At 35.1% G+C, this 20,277-nt stretch overlaps 1 protein-coding gene across 5 annotated transcripts in view; it reads right to left on the bottom strand.

The window, feature by feature from the left end:
- Positions 1-46: 46 nt before the first annotated feature.
- Positions 47-20,277, bottom strand: part of RAP1GDS1 (Rap1 GTPase-GDP dissociation stimulator 1) — a 135,031-nt gene continuing 114,800 nt past the window's right edge. For 3 of the 5 annotated variants that reach the window (XM_079153819.1, XM_079153821.1, XM_079153823.1), the window contains 6 exons: positions 19,944-20,078; positions 18,923-19,048; positions 17,950-18,089; positions 8,881-9,007; positions 5,704-5,832; positions 47-1,906 (listed from right to left, as the gene is read on the bottom strand). In XM_079153819.1, coding sequence (XP_079009945.1) covers positions 1,779-1,906; positions 5,704-5,832; positions 8,881-9,007; positions 17,950-18,089; positions 18,923-19,048; positions 19,944-20,078 — 785 coding nt within the window. In that variant the 3' untranslated portion in view covers positions 47-1,778. The remainder of the gene's footprint in view (positions 1,907-5,703; positions 5,833-8,880; positions 9,008-17,949; positions 18,090-18,922; positions 19,049-19,943; positions 20,079-20,277) is intronic. The other 2 variants (XM_079153820.1, XM_079153822.1) reach the window with 1 other exon arrangement.

Here is a 20,277-nt window from a genome sequence, read left to right on the forward strand (position 1 = left end):
ACAATGAGCAAATACATGTAAAATACACAATTAAATGATGCCATCATAGTTTGATTCACTATTTATTAAGTTATTAATATGGATAGTCTATTTTGTAACATTACAGATGTCTTTCAAAACCTAACAAAATATAGTCCACTGTCCAGCCCAGGAGAACAACAATAAATACAAGATCATTCTTACAGAAAGTATAGCATATTAAGTACTCACAATAGTTCTTATTTAGATTTCAAAGGGAACAATCCAAAGGTTCTTCCATTAGGCTTTTAACTTTCTTGAATTATAGCTGTTTGAGTCAAAAGTCCAACTTAGATCACACAGATGGGCATCTCAGGTGGAGAGGAGGAAGCTCCCCTCCTCGGCAGCCCTTTTCTGTTGCCCTTCAGTCCTGGAGTGGAGCCCACCCTCCCTTGTAGGCCAGTAGTGGTCAAACCTGGGCATGGGGAGAAGGCAGATGGGTCACAGGGACATTCTGATTAATTTACAAAGATTGTGTGTCAAAGCTCTAGAAACCCGTGGTGGTAGTGGCAGTGAAGAGTACTCTCTATTTTGCCAAGGGGGTTCTTCTCATCTGGAGTCTTGGCTTTCTTACAGCCTATAAGATGCCTGTAGTTCTCAGTGGGGAAGTGGAAGTGGGAAACCCAAATAGTGATTGGTATGAGGCCACCTGCAGGATGTACTGGACTGACTACTATGGCTTTTTATAACCTGCCTTCCATTCTTTAGACAGCTTATTTCTTCATCTTCCTCCTATGTCTCACTATAAGGCTTAAAAAGGACTATGAAAGATGAAACTTCTTGCTTTCAACCTGAATGATGAAAGACAGAAAAAAAATACATTCTTAAATGTGCTGTACTCATTTTTCCTTAACTGAAAACAAATGCCAACAGCTTTTAAAGACAAGTGTTAAAAATGCCGATCTAAGTATTGGAAGGCATTCTGAGATGAAACTACACATACATCAGAATTTAAGGTACCACAGGCAAAACTCAAAATGCTATAGTTGTTTAATAGGGACTCTTTAACCTTTTAGTGCTAACCACACTGAAAACTACAACTGTTTTCAATATGAGGCTACTGATGACCATCAATTAAATATGGAATCAATCAGAAATCTCAGAAGTCTTGCCAAGGTTATGGCAGTTTTAGTAGTCTACACAGGAGCAGGAGAAACCATAGGGCAGAGTGAGCACTGGAATTTTATTTAATTCTAGGTACCATGGGATTGACATTAGTATGTAGGACTAATGAAGGAGCAGCCATACAGTTCAACAGTTTTTTTTGGTCACTGTGCTTCACAAGCACCAAAAAAAAAAAAAAAAAAAAAAGGGTGGGGGGAGGAAAAAGAAAAGAAATGGAGCTACTTTTTAATTATTCAATTTCATCTTCAAGATAGACAGATCCTGCTGCATTCTTTGTTTCTAATTTACCAGTACGTTATTATGTAGTTTACTGCATGTGAGGAGCAAGTCATTATGTTGTACCAAGTTTACATCATCATAGGACTACAACATGCACATTCTACTTAATGTAGCTCAAGCAACAGGAATACAAGAGAACAGTTATGGGTGGAGACTTGTTTTGACAGTCATGTTCACACTAACTATGGGTTTAGAAATCTTATTAGGCAGGTACCTACAGCAGTTCTTCAATTGATATTGGAACATTACACGCATGCACAAGTGATGTGGTAGAGAATGAAGTGGCAAAGGCAGCTGGATGGAGGACAAAGGGAAAATCGGATGGGATGGTGCTGCGTGTCAGGGAGAGGCAGTTCTCAGCTTTCCACAGTAAGTCTCTGCTCTGTGAGGGAGGCCTGCTGGGCAACACTTTTGTTCTCATGACTGCGAAGTTTGGATACGACATCTAGAAAGGCCAAATCCTGCACTTCCTTGTGTAGGGATTCTGGAAGGCAAAAACAAGATAGCAGATGTACTTCTGTTAGGTTGTTCTAACTTCACTATATAAACTAGGAACAATTCTAGTGATAGGAATATATTGTAATTGAATCAGAGAAACTATATTGCAATCATTTTTATAAAGAAATCAGATGTCAAGGTCTAGAGTCTAACTGAACCCTATCACCAGTTCACACATGAAGTCCAATGATTTAATGAAACCCTTAGAATCTGTTTCAAATTAATTTTGTGGCAAATGAAGTTTATACTTCACATCCAACAAATTTCTGTGACATTGGGCTCTCTTTCAGATTTTCTATCCTCCCCTTTCTGGCTCTATTTAATCTTAATTATAGGAAAATATGAGATTCCTTTTAAGACTGTGAGAATCTACTATGGGAAGGGGGAGGTCTGATAAATCATCACTCCTCAAGCTGATGTATTTATTTTGATAGGACTGACGTCTAAAACTAGAATCAGTATTTTTAGAAAAAATGGAAGATTCAAGGAACCCCCAAATCTACAAAACAATCTTGGAAAAATAACAAAATTGGAGGTCACCACTTCAAAACTTGATATAAAGCCACAACAATCAAAACATTGTGGTACTGGTATTACAGACAGACATAATAGAGTAACAGAAAGGAGCTCAGAAATAAACCTTCACATATGTGGTCAAATGATTTTTGGCAAAGGTGCTAAGACAATTTAATGAGGAAAGGACAGTCTTCTCAACTAATGGTACTGAGCAAACTGGATATCCACGTGCAGAAAAAAAAAAGAATTCTTAACATGTACAAAACTAAGTTCAAAATGAAGCAAAGAGCTAAAACTTAGCTTTTAGAAAAGAGTGAAAAAACTTCATGACCTTGGATTTAGCAATGAGTACTTGGATATGACACCAAAAATACAGGCAAGAAAAGAAAAAAATAGATGAACTGGATTTCATCAAAATAAACCCTTTGTCTAACAAAAGACATGATCATGAAGTAAAAAAGCAACCCACAGAAAGAACATTTGTAAATCATATCTAATAAGAGATTAATAGCCAGAACATAAAGAACTCTTACAACTCAACACACAAAACAATTTTAAAAATAGACAAAGGACTTGAATACACATTTTTCCAAGGAAGATTTATAAACAAGCATATTTAAAGATCTCCAACATCACTACTCATTAGGGAACTGCAAATCAAAATCACAAAAAAGACAGCACCACACTCATGGCTATTATTGAAATAAGAGAAAATAGATATTGGTGAGGATATTGAGAAATTGGAGCCCCCATATTTTACCTGTGGAAAAGTTAAGTGGCCCAGCTACTGTGGAAAACAGTTATGGCAATTTCTTTAAAAATTAAACAATTACCATATGATCCAGCAATTCCACTTTTGTATACATACCCCAAAGAATTGAAAACAGGGATGTGAAGAGAGAATTTCATATCAATCTTCCCAGCAGCATTATTCACAAAAGCCAAAAATGAAAATAACTCAAACATCTATCAATGGAGGGATAAACAAAATGTGATATATTTCAACCTTAAAAAGGAATGAAATTTGACATGTGCTACAATACTGATGAGTCTTAAAAATGAAATAAAGTGAAATAAAATATTTGTCATTTTGTATCTTATCATTCTACTTACATGAGGTGCTTAGAGCAAATTCATAAAGGCAGAGGGTAGGAGTATGTGGGGAGTTATTGCTTAACTTGTACAAAGCTTCACTTTGGGAAGATGGAAAACGGTGTAGGGATGAATGAGGGTGATAGGTGAACAGCTTGTGATTGTACTTAATGCCACTATATATTTAGAAATGGTTAAAATAGAATTTGTTTTGTAAATTTTACTGCAATTAAAAAGTGGCTCAACTACAAACATGCTTGAAACAAATTTAAAAAGTCTTATCAAGGAAATAGAAGATATAAAGAAAATAATGATTTTTAGAATCATAACTTGGAAAAAAAAAAAAAAAAACTCTATAGATAGGATTAACATTGGAATGTAGGGAATGGAAGAAATAACCAGTGAGCTTTAGGACAGAACAGCAGAAGCTGGGCACAGTGGCACACACCTGTAATCCCAGGACAGGCTGAGGCAGGAGAATGGCAGGTTTAGGGCAAGTGTCAGCAATTTTGTGAGAGCCTGTCTCAAAATAATAAAAAGGACTAGGGCTGTAGTTCAGTGGTAAAGCATGCTAGGATTCAATCCCCAGTACCACAAAACAAAACAAAAATTGCTCAATCTAAACAACAGAAGAAAAAAACAGGGACCAAAGTCTCAGGAGCTTTAACACTAAACTAACTCTGTCATCAGAGACCTGGAATAAGACAACAAGACAGAGTTAAATAGTACTTGAAGAAATAAGGGTAAAAGACATAGACCTATAGATCAAAAAGCTGAGCAAACTCCACATATGATAAACCCACATCATAAAGAATAAGCCTAAAAATTAAAAGAAAGAAATATGAGAGACAGAAATGACATTTTACTTGCTGTGGGGGGAATGGAGCACAGTGGATATCTCATCAGAAACCCATAATGTCAGAAGAGTTCAGAAGAAAGTGGCACAGCATTTGTTCAAGTACAAAAAACAAAACTAGGAACCCAGAATACTCTATTCAGAGAAGGTATTTTTCAGGAATGAAGGGGAAATAAGGAAATGAAGGGAAACTAAAAGATGCTGTTGCTAGCTGACTTAACCAAGAATGGTTAAGGAAATTTTCTGATTACAAATCATTATTAAGACAAAATGGCAGTAGGGGTTAAACACAAGAGAAATTACAGTAGACTTTGGTCAAGAATTTTCTGAATTACATTCGATGAGTGAAGCAAAAATTATGAGAATCTAGTTTTAAATGTATATAGAGAAAACATTTATGACAAACTATAAATAAGGAGAGTACAGAGACTAAAAATTGTTCAAGCAACCTACAGAAGGTCAGAAAAAAATGAAATTGTAGACTTAAACCATCAGATATCAGTTATTACATTAAATGTAAATATCTACACCAATGAAAGGCATTGGCAGAGTGGATTATAAAACATGACTCAACTATATACTATTTACAAGACACTTCAAATATTAACAATACAGATGGAAACTAGAAGAGAAGAAGGAGAAAATATGAATATAATTTAAAAGAAAGCAGGAGTAGCTACATGACTGTCAGATACAGTAGACTTTAGCTCAAGGAAAAGTGGAGAGGTATATTACATAGTGACAAGAGAATCTACTAAGGCACAGCAATCCTAAAGTTGTCCATCCAAACAGACTTGAAAAATATATGAAGAAAATACTGACAGAACTGGAAGACAAATCTACAATTACAGTTTGAAATTTTAACACTCCTCTCTCAACAATTGATAGAACAATTAGAAAACCAGCAAGAATACAGGAAACTCAATACCATAACCAACCAACAAGATCTAACTGGAATTTAGAGTAGAACACACCCAACAGTAGAATACACATTCTTCTCAAGTGTCCATGGCACATATACCAATGAGTCACTGAACAATTCCTTAGGGAGCAGCTTAGCATACAAAATCAGAACTTCTTTTATAAGTTTCATTAACCCTAAAATGTTATTTTATGTAATTAACTTGTTTTTTTTTTTTGCCTATATTTGCTATATAATACTTTTTATTATAGTTGAAATCTTTTGGGAGAATTTTCAGTGGAAAAGCAACCTACATTCCCCATAAACTAATTTCTAATACTTTTTTACACACAAAGACACCACTTACACTATTATTCCATATTTAATATTTGATGTCAACCACAGAAGAAATACTTACCAGATCCCATGAGAGCACAGATCAAGACCATTGAATTATATTTGATTTCAGGAGCACTTCTTTCATCTGCTAGCAGTCTGTGTAAAATCTGTACAAGCTTAGCACTTTCTAGATCTTTCTCAGCAGTGCCTAGAATAGTAAACAGTTAAAAATGTAAGTTGTATCCACTGTGTATAAACCAAGTACTCTCAGCTAACCACTGCTTCCTCTTCTAGAAACTAACCATGTGCGCCCTTCCAAAAGAGACTAATATTAAATTCAGACCTTGTGAAAATAATAGATTTCAGAAGTTTAGGCTTATCCGTTCATCACTAAAACATCCCTCTTAATAAGGGGCAATTAAAAAAACATATACTGAAATTTACTTGGAAAACCATAGGCCCTAGAATAACTAAAACAACTTGATAAAGAATAACAGTATAGAAGAATTTCTCTTATATGATATTAAGGCTTATTGTGCAGTTACAGTATCAAAATAGGGTGGAATGGTTTGGTGAAGGTATAGACCAATACATGAGTCAAAGGAACTGAACAGAGAACCCTTCTGAGGTCCCACATATATATGATCAACTGATACTTGACAGTGCTACAAAATCTATTCAATGGAGGAAAGACAGCTTTTTCAATGGTGGTAGAGCAATTTGGATACAACAAAAATGACTTAAACCTCTTACCTTATACAGCTATTAACTCAAAATGGAACACAGGTTTACATGTAAAATGAAAACCAAAAAGTTTTTAGAATAAATAACCCTCCAACTTCAATAGTTTAAAAAAACTAGAAAATGGGCAAAAGGAATAAAATAAGGATTTCACCAAAGAATATATACAAATGGCAAATAAGGATATGAAAAGATGTTCAGTATAGTCAGCTATTAAGGAAATGGTAATTAAAACCATAGATATCACAACATAGCTGTCAGCATGGCTAAAATAAAAAATGTGAGAAGATCAAATGCTGGTGACAATTCAGAGAGAACTCGATCACGCATGTAGTGCTGGTGAGGATGTAAAATGGGATAGTCACTCTAGAAGAGTTTCAAAGTTTCTTTAAAAACTAAACATGAAGCTACCATATAACCCAGCAGCAGTATTTAGAAAAATGAAAACTTATGTTCATACAAAAACCTGTATATAAAAAAATATTTATAGCAGCTTTACTTTTTAAAGTCACAAACTGGAATCAGGCTAAATACCCTTAATAGGGGCTGGGTAAACAAGCTGTACATAATATATCATGAAATTCTATTTGGCAGTACAAAAGCATGAACATGAACTATTGATAATAGATGATTCTCAGTAATTAGGTAAGCAAACAGACAAAAAAGGCCAAGCCCCCAGAATCACATACTTTATGATCTATTTTACATAACATTTTGAAATGAGAGGTAGATTAGTAGTTTTCAGGGGTTAGGGGCAAGGTGGAAGATAGGGAGGTAAGTATGGTTATAAATGATTTCACTCTATTACTACTTACAATATACGTGAATCTATAATTATCTTTAAAAAAGAGGTAAGACTCTTAAAATGCTGTTATTCCTATTATATAAAAATTTATAATGATAATTCCTTAACATAAAATATCCTGTGAGGACACAAGACTGGAGAAGAATGCTTTCCAAAGTGTGTCATACATTAAAAAGGTAGGGGCTGGGGATATAGCTCAGTTGGTAGAGTGCTGCCTCACAAGCAGAAGGCCTTGGGTTCAATCCCCAGCATCGAAAAAAAAAAAAAAAAAAAAAAAAAAAGAAGAAGAAAACAAAGGTAGAATGGCCTTATTTTTATATTTTGGGCTTAAGAAGCCAAGGAAACACTAGGTTTCAATAAAAATAGGCATATGTATTGTCATTTTATGTAGTTCTATGGTAAGGTAACCAGTCAAATTCTCAGCTATCAGGAAGCACATGAAACTACCTACCTTGTTTGGAAGACACAAATATATGTAGGACATAAAACCAAATTCATCTCAGGCTGGGAGATCAAAATACTCTTTAATCGCTCCATCCCTGAGCCATTTAAAACCAGGCCAGTGAGGACGGTTTGATACCACATGTCCTGATTTTCAAGGCCTCCCCACTTACGTCTGTGGACTTCTAGAGACTCTCACATAATCTACCTAAACAGTGGAAGGCTAAGCAAGGACCACCAAAGCATCTCTAACCACAGCCAAAGTCATTCTCAGTCTTTTTATCTTTAAAGTTGAACCAATTTTACATTCTGCTTACAGTACACGTATGAGTTTTATAATTATCAATTATTTAAAATTCAAAACCCTATAAGATGACAAAAATTCAAATCTTACTTATAAATCTGAGTAAATCTTACACGAGAGGAATATATGCCATATATATTTTTTGGTTTTGCCTTCCCAAGTTGGTGGGTCCACTTGCCTTGTGTGAGAATTATGGATGTAAACTGTCAGTAGAAATTAAGAGATAAGTTAACAGTGTTTACACATATGACTTAGAACTGAACATGCCTACCAGTCTATAGTTCTTCATGTAGAACAGCCTTAGCCCTTAATCACAGGGTATATGGCACTGATTCACAGCCTCTGGATGACTGTATCAGGATTGGTTCCTGAGCCCAAGATTGCTAGGTGTGCATGAGTTAGTTTCCTGGGTGGAATCCTGCCCATAGGGATGCTAGAGAAACTAATGGAATCATTTAGACTTTATTTTAGGGAAGTTTTGAGCACAAAACATGCAGAGTAGTGACAGAAGGTCAGAATTCAGTGAAGGCAATGCTACAAAGCAATGGAAATCATGGTGATAGAGAAGATTAGCAGAAGAGAATTGCAGTAGAACCAAAAGCGGTGGAAGAGAAACTCTGGTCACAGGAAGAGTGGCGGATTCTTCACTTGCTGTGGTATTCTACACATTGTTTCATTTTTCTGTGAAGCCTGCCAAAAATGTTTTCTATATTCTCTAAGTGGCTATAACCTGAGATATTACCTAAAAGTTAAAACTTTTCCCTAAAAATGTTACTGAAAGCACAACCAAAGGAAACAGCTGTGGTAACAAGCTATGTAATATGATCTTCATATACTCAAATACAAGGACATATGCACACTGGCCAAATGCTTCCAGTCAAGGTTTTATCTTTTATTCCACTCCTGTACTTCTTTTTATCCAAGATAAAAATAGGATAAAATAAGTTTGTCACTGAGGTACTTACCCAATTCTAAAGCTGCTATTAATGCCAAAGCAACAAGGGCTTCATTCTGCATTATTACATGTTCACTAGTTGCCATGGTAACTAGATGCTTGATGCCACCACTCTGTACAATGGCTTTAATTACATCCTAAAATAAATAAATAGAATTACAATGTTTAATTGTAAACATAAAAAAATCACATTACAATCAGTCAATTCAAATTCATTGTTGAGTGGTTTTGTGACAGTGTCCTGTATGAATCATTACATTTTAACCATAAATTTTTTTCTTCATGGAAAGGGAAAAAGCTTTTAGCTTTAAATAAATTCGTCAAAAGATGACAAATTGCTTGAGCAAAAAAGACCACTGCACTTCATATGACGGAATAGAGGCCTAGAAGCCATTGAAGTCAAAGAAATAAAAGCTCCAATGTCCCCAAATGTTGAGCTACCTTAGGATCAACAAGAGAGAAATAAAATTTGGAATTAAAAAAAAAATAAATAAAAAAACTTCTCCTTTTTAAATTTTTATGATAGTGCCAGATAGTTTTCTCCTGGCTCTAAGTAAAGCTTTTAAATATATTAAAAAAAATTTTTTTTAAAGTACCTTTTACCCCTTGACTCAATCTGCTGGAATATGAGAACTGGATGACATGCCAAAGGACTGAACAGAACTTTAATCAAAATTCTTTCTGCCCTCATTTCTCATGGGGCCTAGAGCTCTGTCCTTCTCCAAGGCAGAGGGAGCAGTGAGCTCTGGATTTAATAAATCCCAGTGCCAATGCTGAGTCTGAGCCAACTACCAAGTCTCTCCTATCACAGAGACTTCATCTTATGATGCAGGGGTGATGTTAGGTGTATCTCTCACATGTTTTTGTAATAATTACAAAGTAATCACATAAAAAGAACATATAAGGAAATCTGGCAAAAGTTAGATGGAAAAAAATTATCACACTTATTTCTGGTATCCATTTTGTCTTCATTCCAGTGTGGGCTTTGATTTAGAATTCTTAGAATAAATATGATTTAGGGGAGAATATCAATTTTAGGATATTTTAAAAGTTACTTTCTTTGCTTGTTTTCACTATTTCGAGTAACATGAAGTAAGTTCTGTATATTTTAAAAAGTAGACTGTCAAAGTTAGTTTAGTGTTATAGAACTAACTGTAATTACAAATATTTTTCAAATTGCTGAATAAAGGTTTCCTCTATCCTTCCATCTTATTGTAAAATTTTAAGACAACTATTTATCGAAAATATCTTCACGGGCTGGGGTTGTGGCTCAGTGGTAGAGCACTCGCCTAGCACGTGTGAGATCCTGGGTTCAATCCTAAGCACCGCATAAAAATAAAAAAAGAAAAAAGAAAATATCTTCACTCTGTTCCCAAACTTGTTTAGTGATAAAACATTCTAAAATAATAAAGTTTAAGAAATTTGTTTTTATAGCAGCTCTATTCTGGCATCTTGTCTTTTCCCATTAACTTCTTTTAGAAAAACAAGAAACTATCCTTTAAAGGCTTTTCTAATCTTCCAATTTACTGCTTACTTGGTGAGTTTATTTTAATCCAATACATAATTCTTAAAATTAGTATTTTACAAAAATGTTTATGAATTTTAAAAAATTTTATAGGTTTCACACAGAAACTGGCTGAATAAAGACCACAAAACATTAACAGATACGTATGCAGTCACCTCAGGAAGGTCCTTGGACTGTCATTTCATCCTCTATCTTTCAATTCACCCTGAAAAGTCTGCAGTGGTAGAAGAACAGGGAGTAAACAAGGGAAGTTTATGCATCAGAAATGAGTAGTCCTCCCTTAAGTCCACATACAGCTGCTGCTTCATCTTGTCCAAGAGGAAAAGCTATTTCCTTTTAAAATGCCTGCCTTATCTCCAACTACTTCAACTCCTGTATTGACTAGCTACTCCATGGGGTTGCTTTGCCTGATAGAATGTGGGAGAAAAGAAATAAGGCATTGTACTTGAGTTATGTGACAGAAAAGACAGTAATACTGATGGCTACCCTTTTAGAGCAACAATTTTATGCTGGACACTTAACTGAGTAGCTTATGGATACTAGTTCCTTTTTATTCTACAGAAAATTCCATGAGCTGCATATTATTTCCAGCTTATACATCAAGAAATCAAAGCTCAGATTAAGTTACAAAATTTGCCCAAGATCAGACAGTGATTTCTGGTAAAGCCAAGATTTGAATTCAGAGTTTGGTTGCCAGATCCTTTTTCTTAATCACTCATGTCCAATGCATAAATAAATAAATGTAGTAAATTCATAGTGCCACACAGAAGTGGTCACTTAATGTGATTTGAAAAGGGTCTATGAATGTATTTTCAAATTATATTTTAATTTGAAGATATTTTTTCCAAAGTGAAGATTAGCAACCTTCACAGAGCAAGAAGGTTCATCTGGACAATTACCAGTATTTTAATAACAAACTTCAAAAATGAATCCAGGAATTCTCAAACTGTTTCATTTATAATAAGTTATATATATATATATAATGAAACAGTTCACTAGGGAGTCCTTCTAAGTAAGCTCTAGATGTCTCTGCAAAATCTCCAGAAAATCTGGAGAGGTTTTATGACATCTGAAACAAAGTTTTATTTTATGGTTTTATATTTCAAGTTTTCTTATTGAAAACTAAGGCAAATGATCTACGCTAAAAATTTCACCTTTGTATTAGCATTTATAGTCAATTTGTACCTTTGATTACTGAAACAAACAAGTTCAAGGCTTTGTTGAAAACTGTATAAAAACGTAAAACGTAATTATAATAGAATGTTGTGGGGTAAGTTTACATTTGAGGTCAACAATTAATAAGACTGCAGGTTGGTGTAGCCACTGATTCACTTATCAAAAATTTTCTTTTTCCACATCACACTGTCAAAGACTTCCTAGTATGGGATTTAAATAAGGGTTTGTTGGATGAATGAGCAAATGACTAAATACATTTGTTTAAAACAGGTTTTTAGCTTATTACCGATGAATGTTGGACTCTCAAAGGGTAAAGAAAAGTGCCTACTTCAATAGGCAGGAGATTTTACAGTCCAAGTGTAAAGGCCAATTGTGTTTCTTTTATTGTTTTAAAATACCTGCAGTTGGGAGGTCTAGTTAGTTGATCAGGAGCTCTAGTATAAGACACTCTTTCAAGGGAAGGTGTGAACTTACCTATGGGCATAAGCACAAAAATATACTGCATTTGACTCAGATGAGTTAGTACAGACTTTTGGAGGGCTGAACGTTAAGAATTTTCATCTTACTCCAATTAGAATGGCTATTATCAGGAAGACAAACAATAATAGATGTTGGCGTGGATGTGGGGAAAAAGGCACACTTTTACATTACTGGTGGAGTTGGAAATTGGTGCAGCCACTCTGGAAAGCAGTGTGGAGAATCCTCAGAAAACTTGGAATGGACCCACCTTTTGACCCAGTTATCCCACTCCTCGGTTTATACCCAAAGGACGTGAAATTAACATCCTACAGTAACACAGCCACATCAATGTTTTTAGAAGCTCAATTCACAATAGCTAGATTGTGGAACCAACCTAGATGTCCTTCAATTGATGAATGGATAAAGAAACTGTGGCATATATATACAATGGAATATTACTCTGCCATAAAGAATGATAAAATTATGGCATTTGCAGATAAATGGATGGTATTGGAAAATATCATGCTAAGTGAAATAAGCCAATCCCAAAAAACCAAAGGCTGAATGTTCTCCCTGATAAATGGATGATAATATATAATCGGGATGGGGGCTGAGAGAAGAATGGAGGAACTTTAGATTACGTAGAGGAAATGGGGGGGGTATGAAAAATGCTGGAATGAGACAGACTTCATTACCCTACGTACGCGTATGATTACACAAACAATATGAATGTACATCATGCACAACCATAAAAATGAAGATGTACCCCATTTGTGTACATTGAATCAAAATGCAGTCTGTAAAAATTAAAAGATTACTCAGAATACATAAGGAACTTAAACAAAAAATCCTAAATATTTAAAAATGGGCAAAGGATAAAAATAGATGCTTTTCAAAAGAAATTCAAATGTCTGATAAATTTGTGAAAAAAATGCTTAATTTCATTAGTCATAGGGATATGCATGTCAAAACCACAAGGAGGTATCATCTCACCCAAGTTAGAATGGCTAATATTAAAGAGACAAAAATAACAAATACTGGCAAGGTTATAGAAAAAAAATAATGATGAGGAGATGAAAACATTAACTACTCTGGTTACACAGTACATATCGTACACATGTATTAAAATATCACACTGTACTCCATAAATATGTGATTATTAATGAAAAGTTTAAAAATGTTTAAAAGAGATGGAAATGTTTTATCTAGCCTGATTTGATCAATATGCATGATACATCTATTGAATTATTACACTGTACCTCATAAAAATTCGTACAACTAAAATAACACAAAAGGTTCAAGATGCACAAGGTCACATTGCTGTTAAGTGGTGGTGCAAGGATTCAAAATGGTATTCTGTCAAAGTCATGATGTATGAATGTACGTACAAAATCTGGCCACGTGCCAGGCTTGTGAGATGGAAGCTTCCTGCAGATGGACAATGCAATTCCATTATGTCAGTTAGCTTGCAACCTGACATTCAGATTGACTATGGGCCTTTACCCTTCCATTTCCTTATCTGTGTAGTCATTAGGACAAGAAATTATAATACCTTCCAGGTCTGAACTGTGACTCTGGTAACAGAATGGTTAAATGGATGATTAAATTCTTGTATTATGTCAGTTGGCCAATGACCCAAAGGGGGTTGGAGAAAGTGGGAGGTTAGATAAGGGAAAGGGAAACCTATGATAAATGAAATTCACAGAAGCACCTTTAAATTCTCAAATTTCAACTTAGTATTATAGCATTTGAATAGATTTGGCTCCTAAATATGGCTGTTTAAAAAGTTGAGATGAATTTTTCTGTGGATACATTTGTGTCCACTCAAGTTCTGATTATATTAATACTATTAGTGAATACTGAACTGATGGCTCATTATGGATTAATAGTGGCTTCATTGGCCTTTCTACCACACACACCAGGAATTTAAGAGTTTTTTTTTTTTTTTTTTTTCTTTTTTCTTTTGTATTCTGGTACTTTTTATTGTCATGAGGTTGAGGCAGCTTAGTCCAGCAGTTTCTGGATAGGCTGGGCAAGATAGTGAGACCCACTAAACATCAAAAATACCTTCTATGTACCTGGTGTGACCCTGATTTCAGTGGGGGCATCCAAGTGCAGATCCAGACACAGGTGAGGAGTCATAAGCCTTAGGTCACTAAGATCCTCACAATGGATGCTGCTTTGCAATCAGGGCATTCTAAGTCAACTTGGGCTGTCACTGACATGAATGGGCTTGTAAACACAAAATGCCATGAGGATGAGAGTCACCGGCAGAATGATTCCCCTCAATACCAGGTTCTGCCTGCAAAGTATCGAATACGGTGGGCTATGCTCCCATGGCTCCACCAGCTTGGAGCCTCCACCTGCCCCTCCAGGAGGTTACCCAGTTCCAGACAGTCAAGGGCACACTGTGCAGCCCTTTCTCGGGTCATTATTGGAAAGAGGCCTTCAAAAATGTAAACCCTGTCTGTTCTAAATTCAGATGCAGGAAACATGTCTCTGTTGCTTGTAATCTACTGCTGAGAATTCTCAAGGAATGAAGCAAAGGATTAAGGGTAAACTCTCCAAGCACAGGAAAGTGGGTTGGGAATAAGCTAGTGAGGGAGTGTTATCTGCATCTCTTCCTTTTGTGTCTTCTTTTGATGAATGGCACAACCCTACTGGTACCAAACACCAAACTTGGGAGTACCTTTAAAACTACCTCTTCCAAACTGAAGTCCTTAGAAAATGGAAAGATCTCCCATGTTCTTAGATAGGCAGAATTAATATTGTCAAAATGGCCATACTACCAAAAGTGCTACACAGATTTAATGCAATTCCCATTAAAATTCCAATGATGTTCTTCATAGAAAAGAAAAGGCAGTCATGAAATTCATTTGGAAAAATAAGAGGACCAGAATAGCCAAAACAAAACTTGGTGAGAAAAGTAATGGGAGGCATCACAATACCAGACCTTAAGTTATACTGCAGAGCTATAGCAACAAAAACAACAATGTATTGGCACCAAAACAGACATGAAGACCAATGGAACAGAATAGAAGACATGGAACCAAACCACATAAATAGTTATCTCATAATAGACAAAGGCGCCATAAACATACATTGAAGAAAAGATAGCCTATTCAACAAATGGTGCTATGAAAACTGGAAGTCCATATGCAGCAAAATGAAACTTATCCCCTCTATCTTACCCTGCACAAAAGTCAACTCAAAGTGGCTCAAGGACCCAGGCATTAGACCAAGACCTGGAGTCTTCTAGAAGAAAAAGTAGGCTCAACTCTCCATCATGTCAGCTCAGGAATGGACTTCCTCAATAAGACTCCAAAAATGCAAGAAGTAAAATCAAGAATTAACAAATGGGATTATATTAAACTAAAAAGCTTCTTCACACAAAGGAAACACTCAAGAACATGAACAGTGAGCCTACAGAATGGGAAAAAATCTTTACTACCTGCACTTCAGAGCAGTAATCTCCAGGATATACAAAGAACTCCAAAAAACTTAACACAAAAACAGGAACAAAAACTAATAACCCAATCAACCAGTTCCAGGCAAAGGAACTGAATAGGCACTTCACAGAAGAAGTATGATTGGTCAACAAATATATAAAAACTTGTTCAACATCTTTAGCAATTAGAGAAATGCAAATTAAAACTACACTGAGATTTCATCTCACTCCAGTCAGAATGGCAACTATCAAGAGTACAAATAACAACACAGTTGAGGAAAGTGGGGTAAAAGGTACACTCATACATTCCTGGTGGGACTGCAAATTGGTGCAACCACTCTGGAAAGCAGTGTGGAGATTCTTTACAAAACTTGGAATGGAACCACCATTTGACCCAGTTATCCCATTCCTCAGTTTATACCCAAAGGACTTAAAATCAGCATGCTACGGTGACTCAGCCACATCAATGTTGACAGCAGCTCAATTCACAATAGCCAAACTATGGAACCAACTTTGGTGCCCTTCACCAGATGAATGGATAAAGAAAATGTGGTATATATACACAAAGGAATAATAACAATAAAGAGAATGAAATGATGGCATTTGCCAGTAAATGGATGGAACTGGAGAATAAGTGAAATAAGCCAGTCCCAAAAGACCAAAGGCCAAACGTCCTCTCTGATATGTAGATACTAACTCGTAACAAGGGAAGGTAGAGAGGGGAAGTATAGAAGTTCAATGGATTAAACAAAGGGGATGAAGGGAAGAGCGAGGAGATGGAAATAGGAAAGACAACAGAATGAATCATATATAACTTTCTTTTGCTCATATATGAATATACAGCCAGTTTAACTCCACATTATGTTCAACCACAAGAATGGAATCCTAATTGGAATTGGTTGCATTCCATGTATGTGTATGTCAAAATACACCCTACTGTCATATATATCTAAAAAAACAAATACATTTAAAAAAAAAAAACAACAAAAAAAACCACCAGTTTAACTGCCCACATTTTTTTAAGTCCTCTTCTTTTCCACCCTTAGTGCTACTAATCAGATGAACCATGAAATGAAACAAATTTGTTTCTTTGTGACAAAAATGATTGATTAGCAATTTCAAACCACTCAACCCCAAACCTTCATTCAGGTCTTCATTATTTCATACATATATATGTATACATACACACACACACACACACACATGTGTATATATATATTTTTTTGTTTGTTTGTTTTTTGTTTTTGTTTTTTTTTTTTTGTGGTGCAGGGGATTGAACCCAGGGTCTTGTGCATGTGAGGCTGTGGCTGTCCTTTCCTCACTGAACGGAGTATGCAGAGTTATGATGTACTCAGCTGTTTTCATATCTGTACCCTCACTAGACAGTTAAAGTAACAATTACATTTTATAACAATGCAAGCATTCAAATATTATCTGTTCAACAGGCCTACGAGACCACTATGACAAAGCAGGAAGAAGGGGTTATCAAAGGAGGTCACCATTAGTTCTTTATACTTTCCATCCACTTGGTCCTGTGTTTATAGCAGTGACAATGGATGAACTCGTAGGCTGGTCTGGGAGATGGGTAACAGGTAGCCCTGGCTAACATCAGTCTTTCCCAAGGAAAAGAACTCCATGTCATCCCTGATGGGAAATACTCCTGTGGCAAACCAGCTGGCCATGAGGGTGAAATCTAATTATGTGAAAGAGTTTTACACAAGTGAAGGAATACCTTTACTTTTTTTCCTCTTGCAATCCTCTGTGTGTTCTATAAATAAATGGAAACTGCTGGTGAATTTGAATTCTAAACTGCCTTTCTTCTCATACATAACCACTACTGCAGTTGTATCATGATAAAAAAAAAAAAAAAAGGTTCACCTTAGAATATTTATAAAGAACTAATCTAGATATTAAAGCAGTCATTATATTGCTAGACTGGGTTCCTACCATTGTTATCTTTAAATTAGTCCATTCTTTCAGTCATTATCTATCATGTGCCAGAAAGCTACTAGGTTGGACTCCGCCATAAATATGGACTGGGCATAATATACTATCTAGATATCAGTTAATTTCCAAATATCAGTAGCTGGGTTAGGTCAGTGCCCATCACACAGAAGAGTTTGATTCTGATGCTGGTGATGGTAAAAATAACAGTAACAATGGCAGGAGTAACAGTAACCTCCATTTACTGGGTGTTTCCTATGTCCCAAGTACACGTTGGGTTCTTTGTATACATAATCCTTACAACAGTTTCAGATGGGTGTTATCTCAGTTTTTATTATTTGGAAGAGACAGAAAATCTTTTCTGTTTGGAGAAATAAAAAGGCTCAATCTTCATTTTCCCCCAGAACTACTGATTAGTGTACTTACATAAAATGTATAAAAATACAAGCTCATGATACAGGATCTAATGCTGGTTTTCCAAAAGCCCAATCTAACATTGTGTAGGTGAAGTTTCCTCTGGAACTTACTTTTGATTTACTATGGCGTATGAGGGCAGAAAGCAGTCTGTTCGACTCTCCCATCACACCAGCATGGTCTTTGGCTTCACACCATTCTACCAAACGTTCCACTAACTTAACATTTCTTCCCAGTTGTTCAGCAGCTTCTGCTATAGGAAAGAAGGCAAAGCAAAAAGGATGGGCAATCTCAGCTGAAATAATTGGTAAAGATATGACTGTGGACTGGGGTTGTAGCTTGGCAGAGCGCTTGCCTAGCAGATGTGAGGCACAGGGTTAGATCCTCAGTACCACATATTAACAAATAAATAAAATAAAGTTATTGTGTCCAACTGCAACTAAAAAATTTTTTTTTAAAGATATGAGTGTGAAGGAAAATTACATGTCTAAAAAAACAGTTCAATAAACTTTAAGAACTACAAATACTCCTCACCTGATGGGCTATTTAACTTTTTCTATAAAGTTGTGGACTTTTATACAAAACACAAAAATAAATAACTTTACACTCTTTAGGTTAAGCCCAGCAGTCTGGCAGACTATAACAAAGGGTTTTCTCTGAGCAATTAGTATACAGAAGGGCTTAGAATTTAAAAGTCAGCAAATAAACATAATTCATTCTTAGGAGTGGTTTTCATTACTGTTTCTGCAAATAGAAAAAAAATCCTCTCCCTGTTTGCAAAACAAATTTTTTAAAAATTTGATTTTGAAGACAAGGTAAAAGGCATAGAATGTTGAAACACCTCAGGAACTGATAACCAACATAAAACAAGGATTATATGAATAAAGAGAAATTGTGTAATTTCTATTTAAAGTCAGCTATAATAAGCAAGAGAGTTAATGAATGGGATTCCTAAACCAGTATCTTTTAACTCTTATTTGCTATTTACTTTTATGATAATATAACTGTACAAGCTAAAAAAAAAAAAATCATTTTTCAATGAGGAGAACACTAAAAGTATAATGCTTGGGATAGCATTTCTCTTACCTTGTGCATCTATTAACATTCTTAAGGTTCCCAGAAGTTTGAACTGAACTGGGGGCATTTCTGATTTAAGGAATTTCAAAACTGTCTCTGTGACCCCAGCTGATAACATCTTTGCTTTATTTACAACTAAAAAAAATAGAAAGAGACTATGGTTAAAATGGTGTAGCATTCTTAATGATAAATATTCAATTTAATACACATTTACTGAGTTCTTTCTTTTAGCTTTAAGGTCCCAGATTATATTTTTCTATTTAGAAACAATCCGGCCTATAAATTTTAAACATGGGATTGGGTGTGGTTAAGTATCCTGTTTATAAGATCATAACAATATAAAACCATACTGTTTTTTTTCTTTTTTTTTTTTTGCAGTGCTGGGGATCGAACCCAGGACCATACTGGTTTTTTAAGCCCAATTTCTAATGTGATCTTTGTCTTTGACCTAATTATTAATATAACTGATATACATGACTGGTTTATTGATGTTTATGAAGAAAACTGAATGCATGTGGATTAGATCTTCAAAGAACCACATTATTTAATCTTATCAGAAATTTATTTTTAGGAAACAGAATAAAATTGTTTTAATTATCTTCTGTATTATTTCACATGATAATGTGATTTCATGGCCCAAAAGTTTCTAATCCAAAGACAGTAAGACTATTTTTAAAAAATTGCATGTCTACTTGTAGACAGAAAAAAACCTGGATAAGTCATTCTTTAGGGGACTCTTAATTGATGTCATTAAATTAACTTCAACAGAAGATGCTTTAAAAATCTTAACTGCACAAATAACAATGAAAATGAAAGAGTTCACAAAAGGTAATGGAATCTCTGATCTTAAAAGCAAAGATTATTTTGTCTCAGAAAACTTATTTAACATGATCTCCATTTATCAGTAAGAAAAATATCAACAGTTTTAAGACTATTTTTCTTTTCTTGGTCAGGGAAGGCCCACAAATTGTATATAGTAAAAATCTTTTTATTTTCTACAGAGCTCTCTCCTCCTATTTTTAAGTCTTACCTGGAATGGCCAGATTTCTGAGGGCACTTAGTGCTGCGTGCTGTACAGTTACATTTCCATCTTCTACATGTCTGTCCAGTAAATCCATAAGTTTTTCTACAATTCCATTGTCTACCATATGAATACAATTTCCATCTGGTAAAAACAAAAGCAATTTTCTTCTTTTAAAAAATATTTATGAATATGTTGTGGTGCCGCTGCCTGCCCATTATCTACATTAGAGAAAATGGAACTGTAACAAAATAAAATGAATTCCAATTCTTTTTCCCATCAGATTTATGAATTTTTCTATTTCCAGAATGAGATGTCTGCTTATAAAGATGCTTTTGAAAGT

This window comes from Sciurus vulgaris (genome assembly GCF_902686455.1).
Source record: "Sciurus vulgaris genome assembly, chromosome: 9".
Classification (NCBI taxonomy): domain Eukaryota; kingdom Metazoa; phylum Chordata; class Mammalia; order Rodentia; family Sciuridae; genus Sciurus; species Sciurus vulgaris.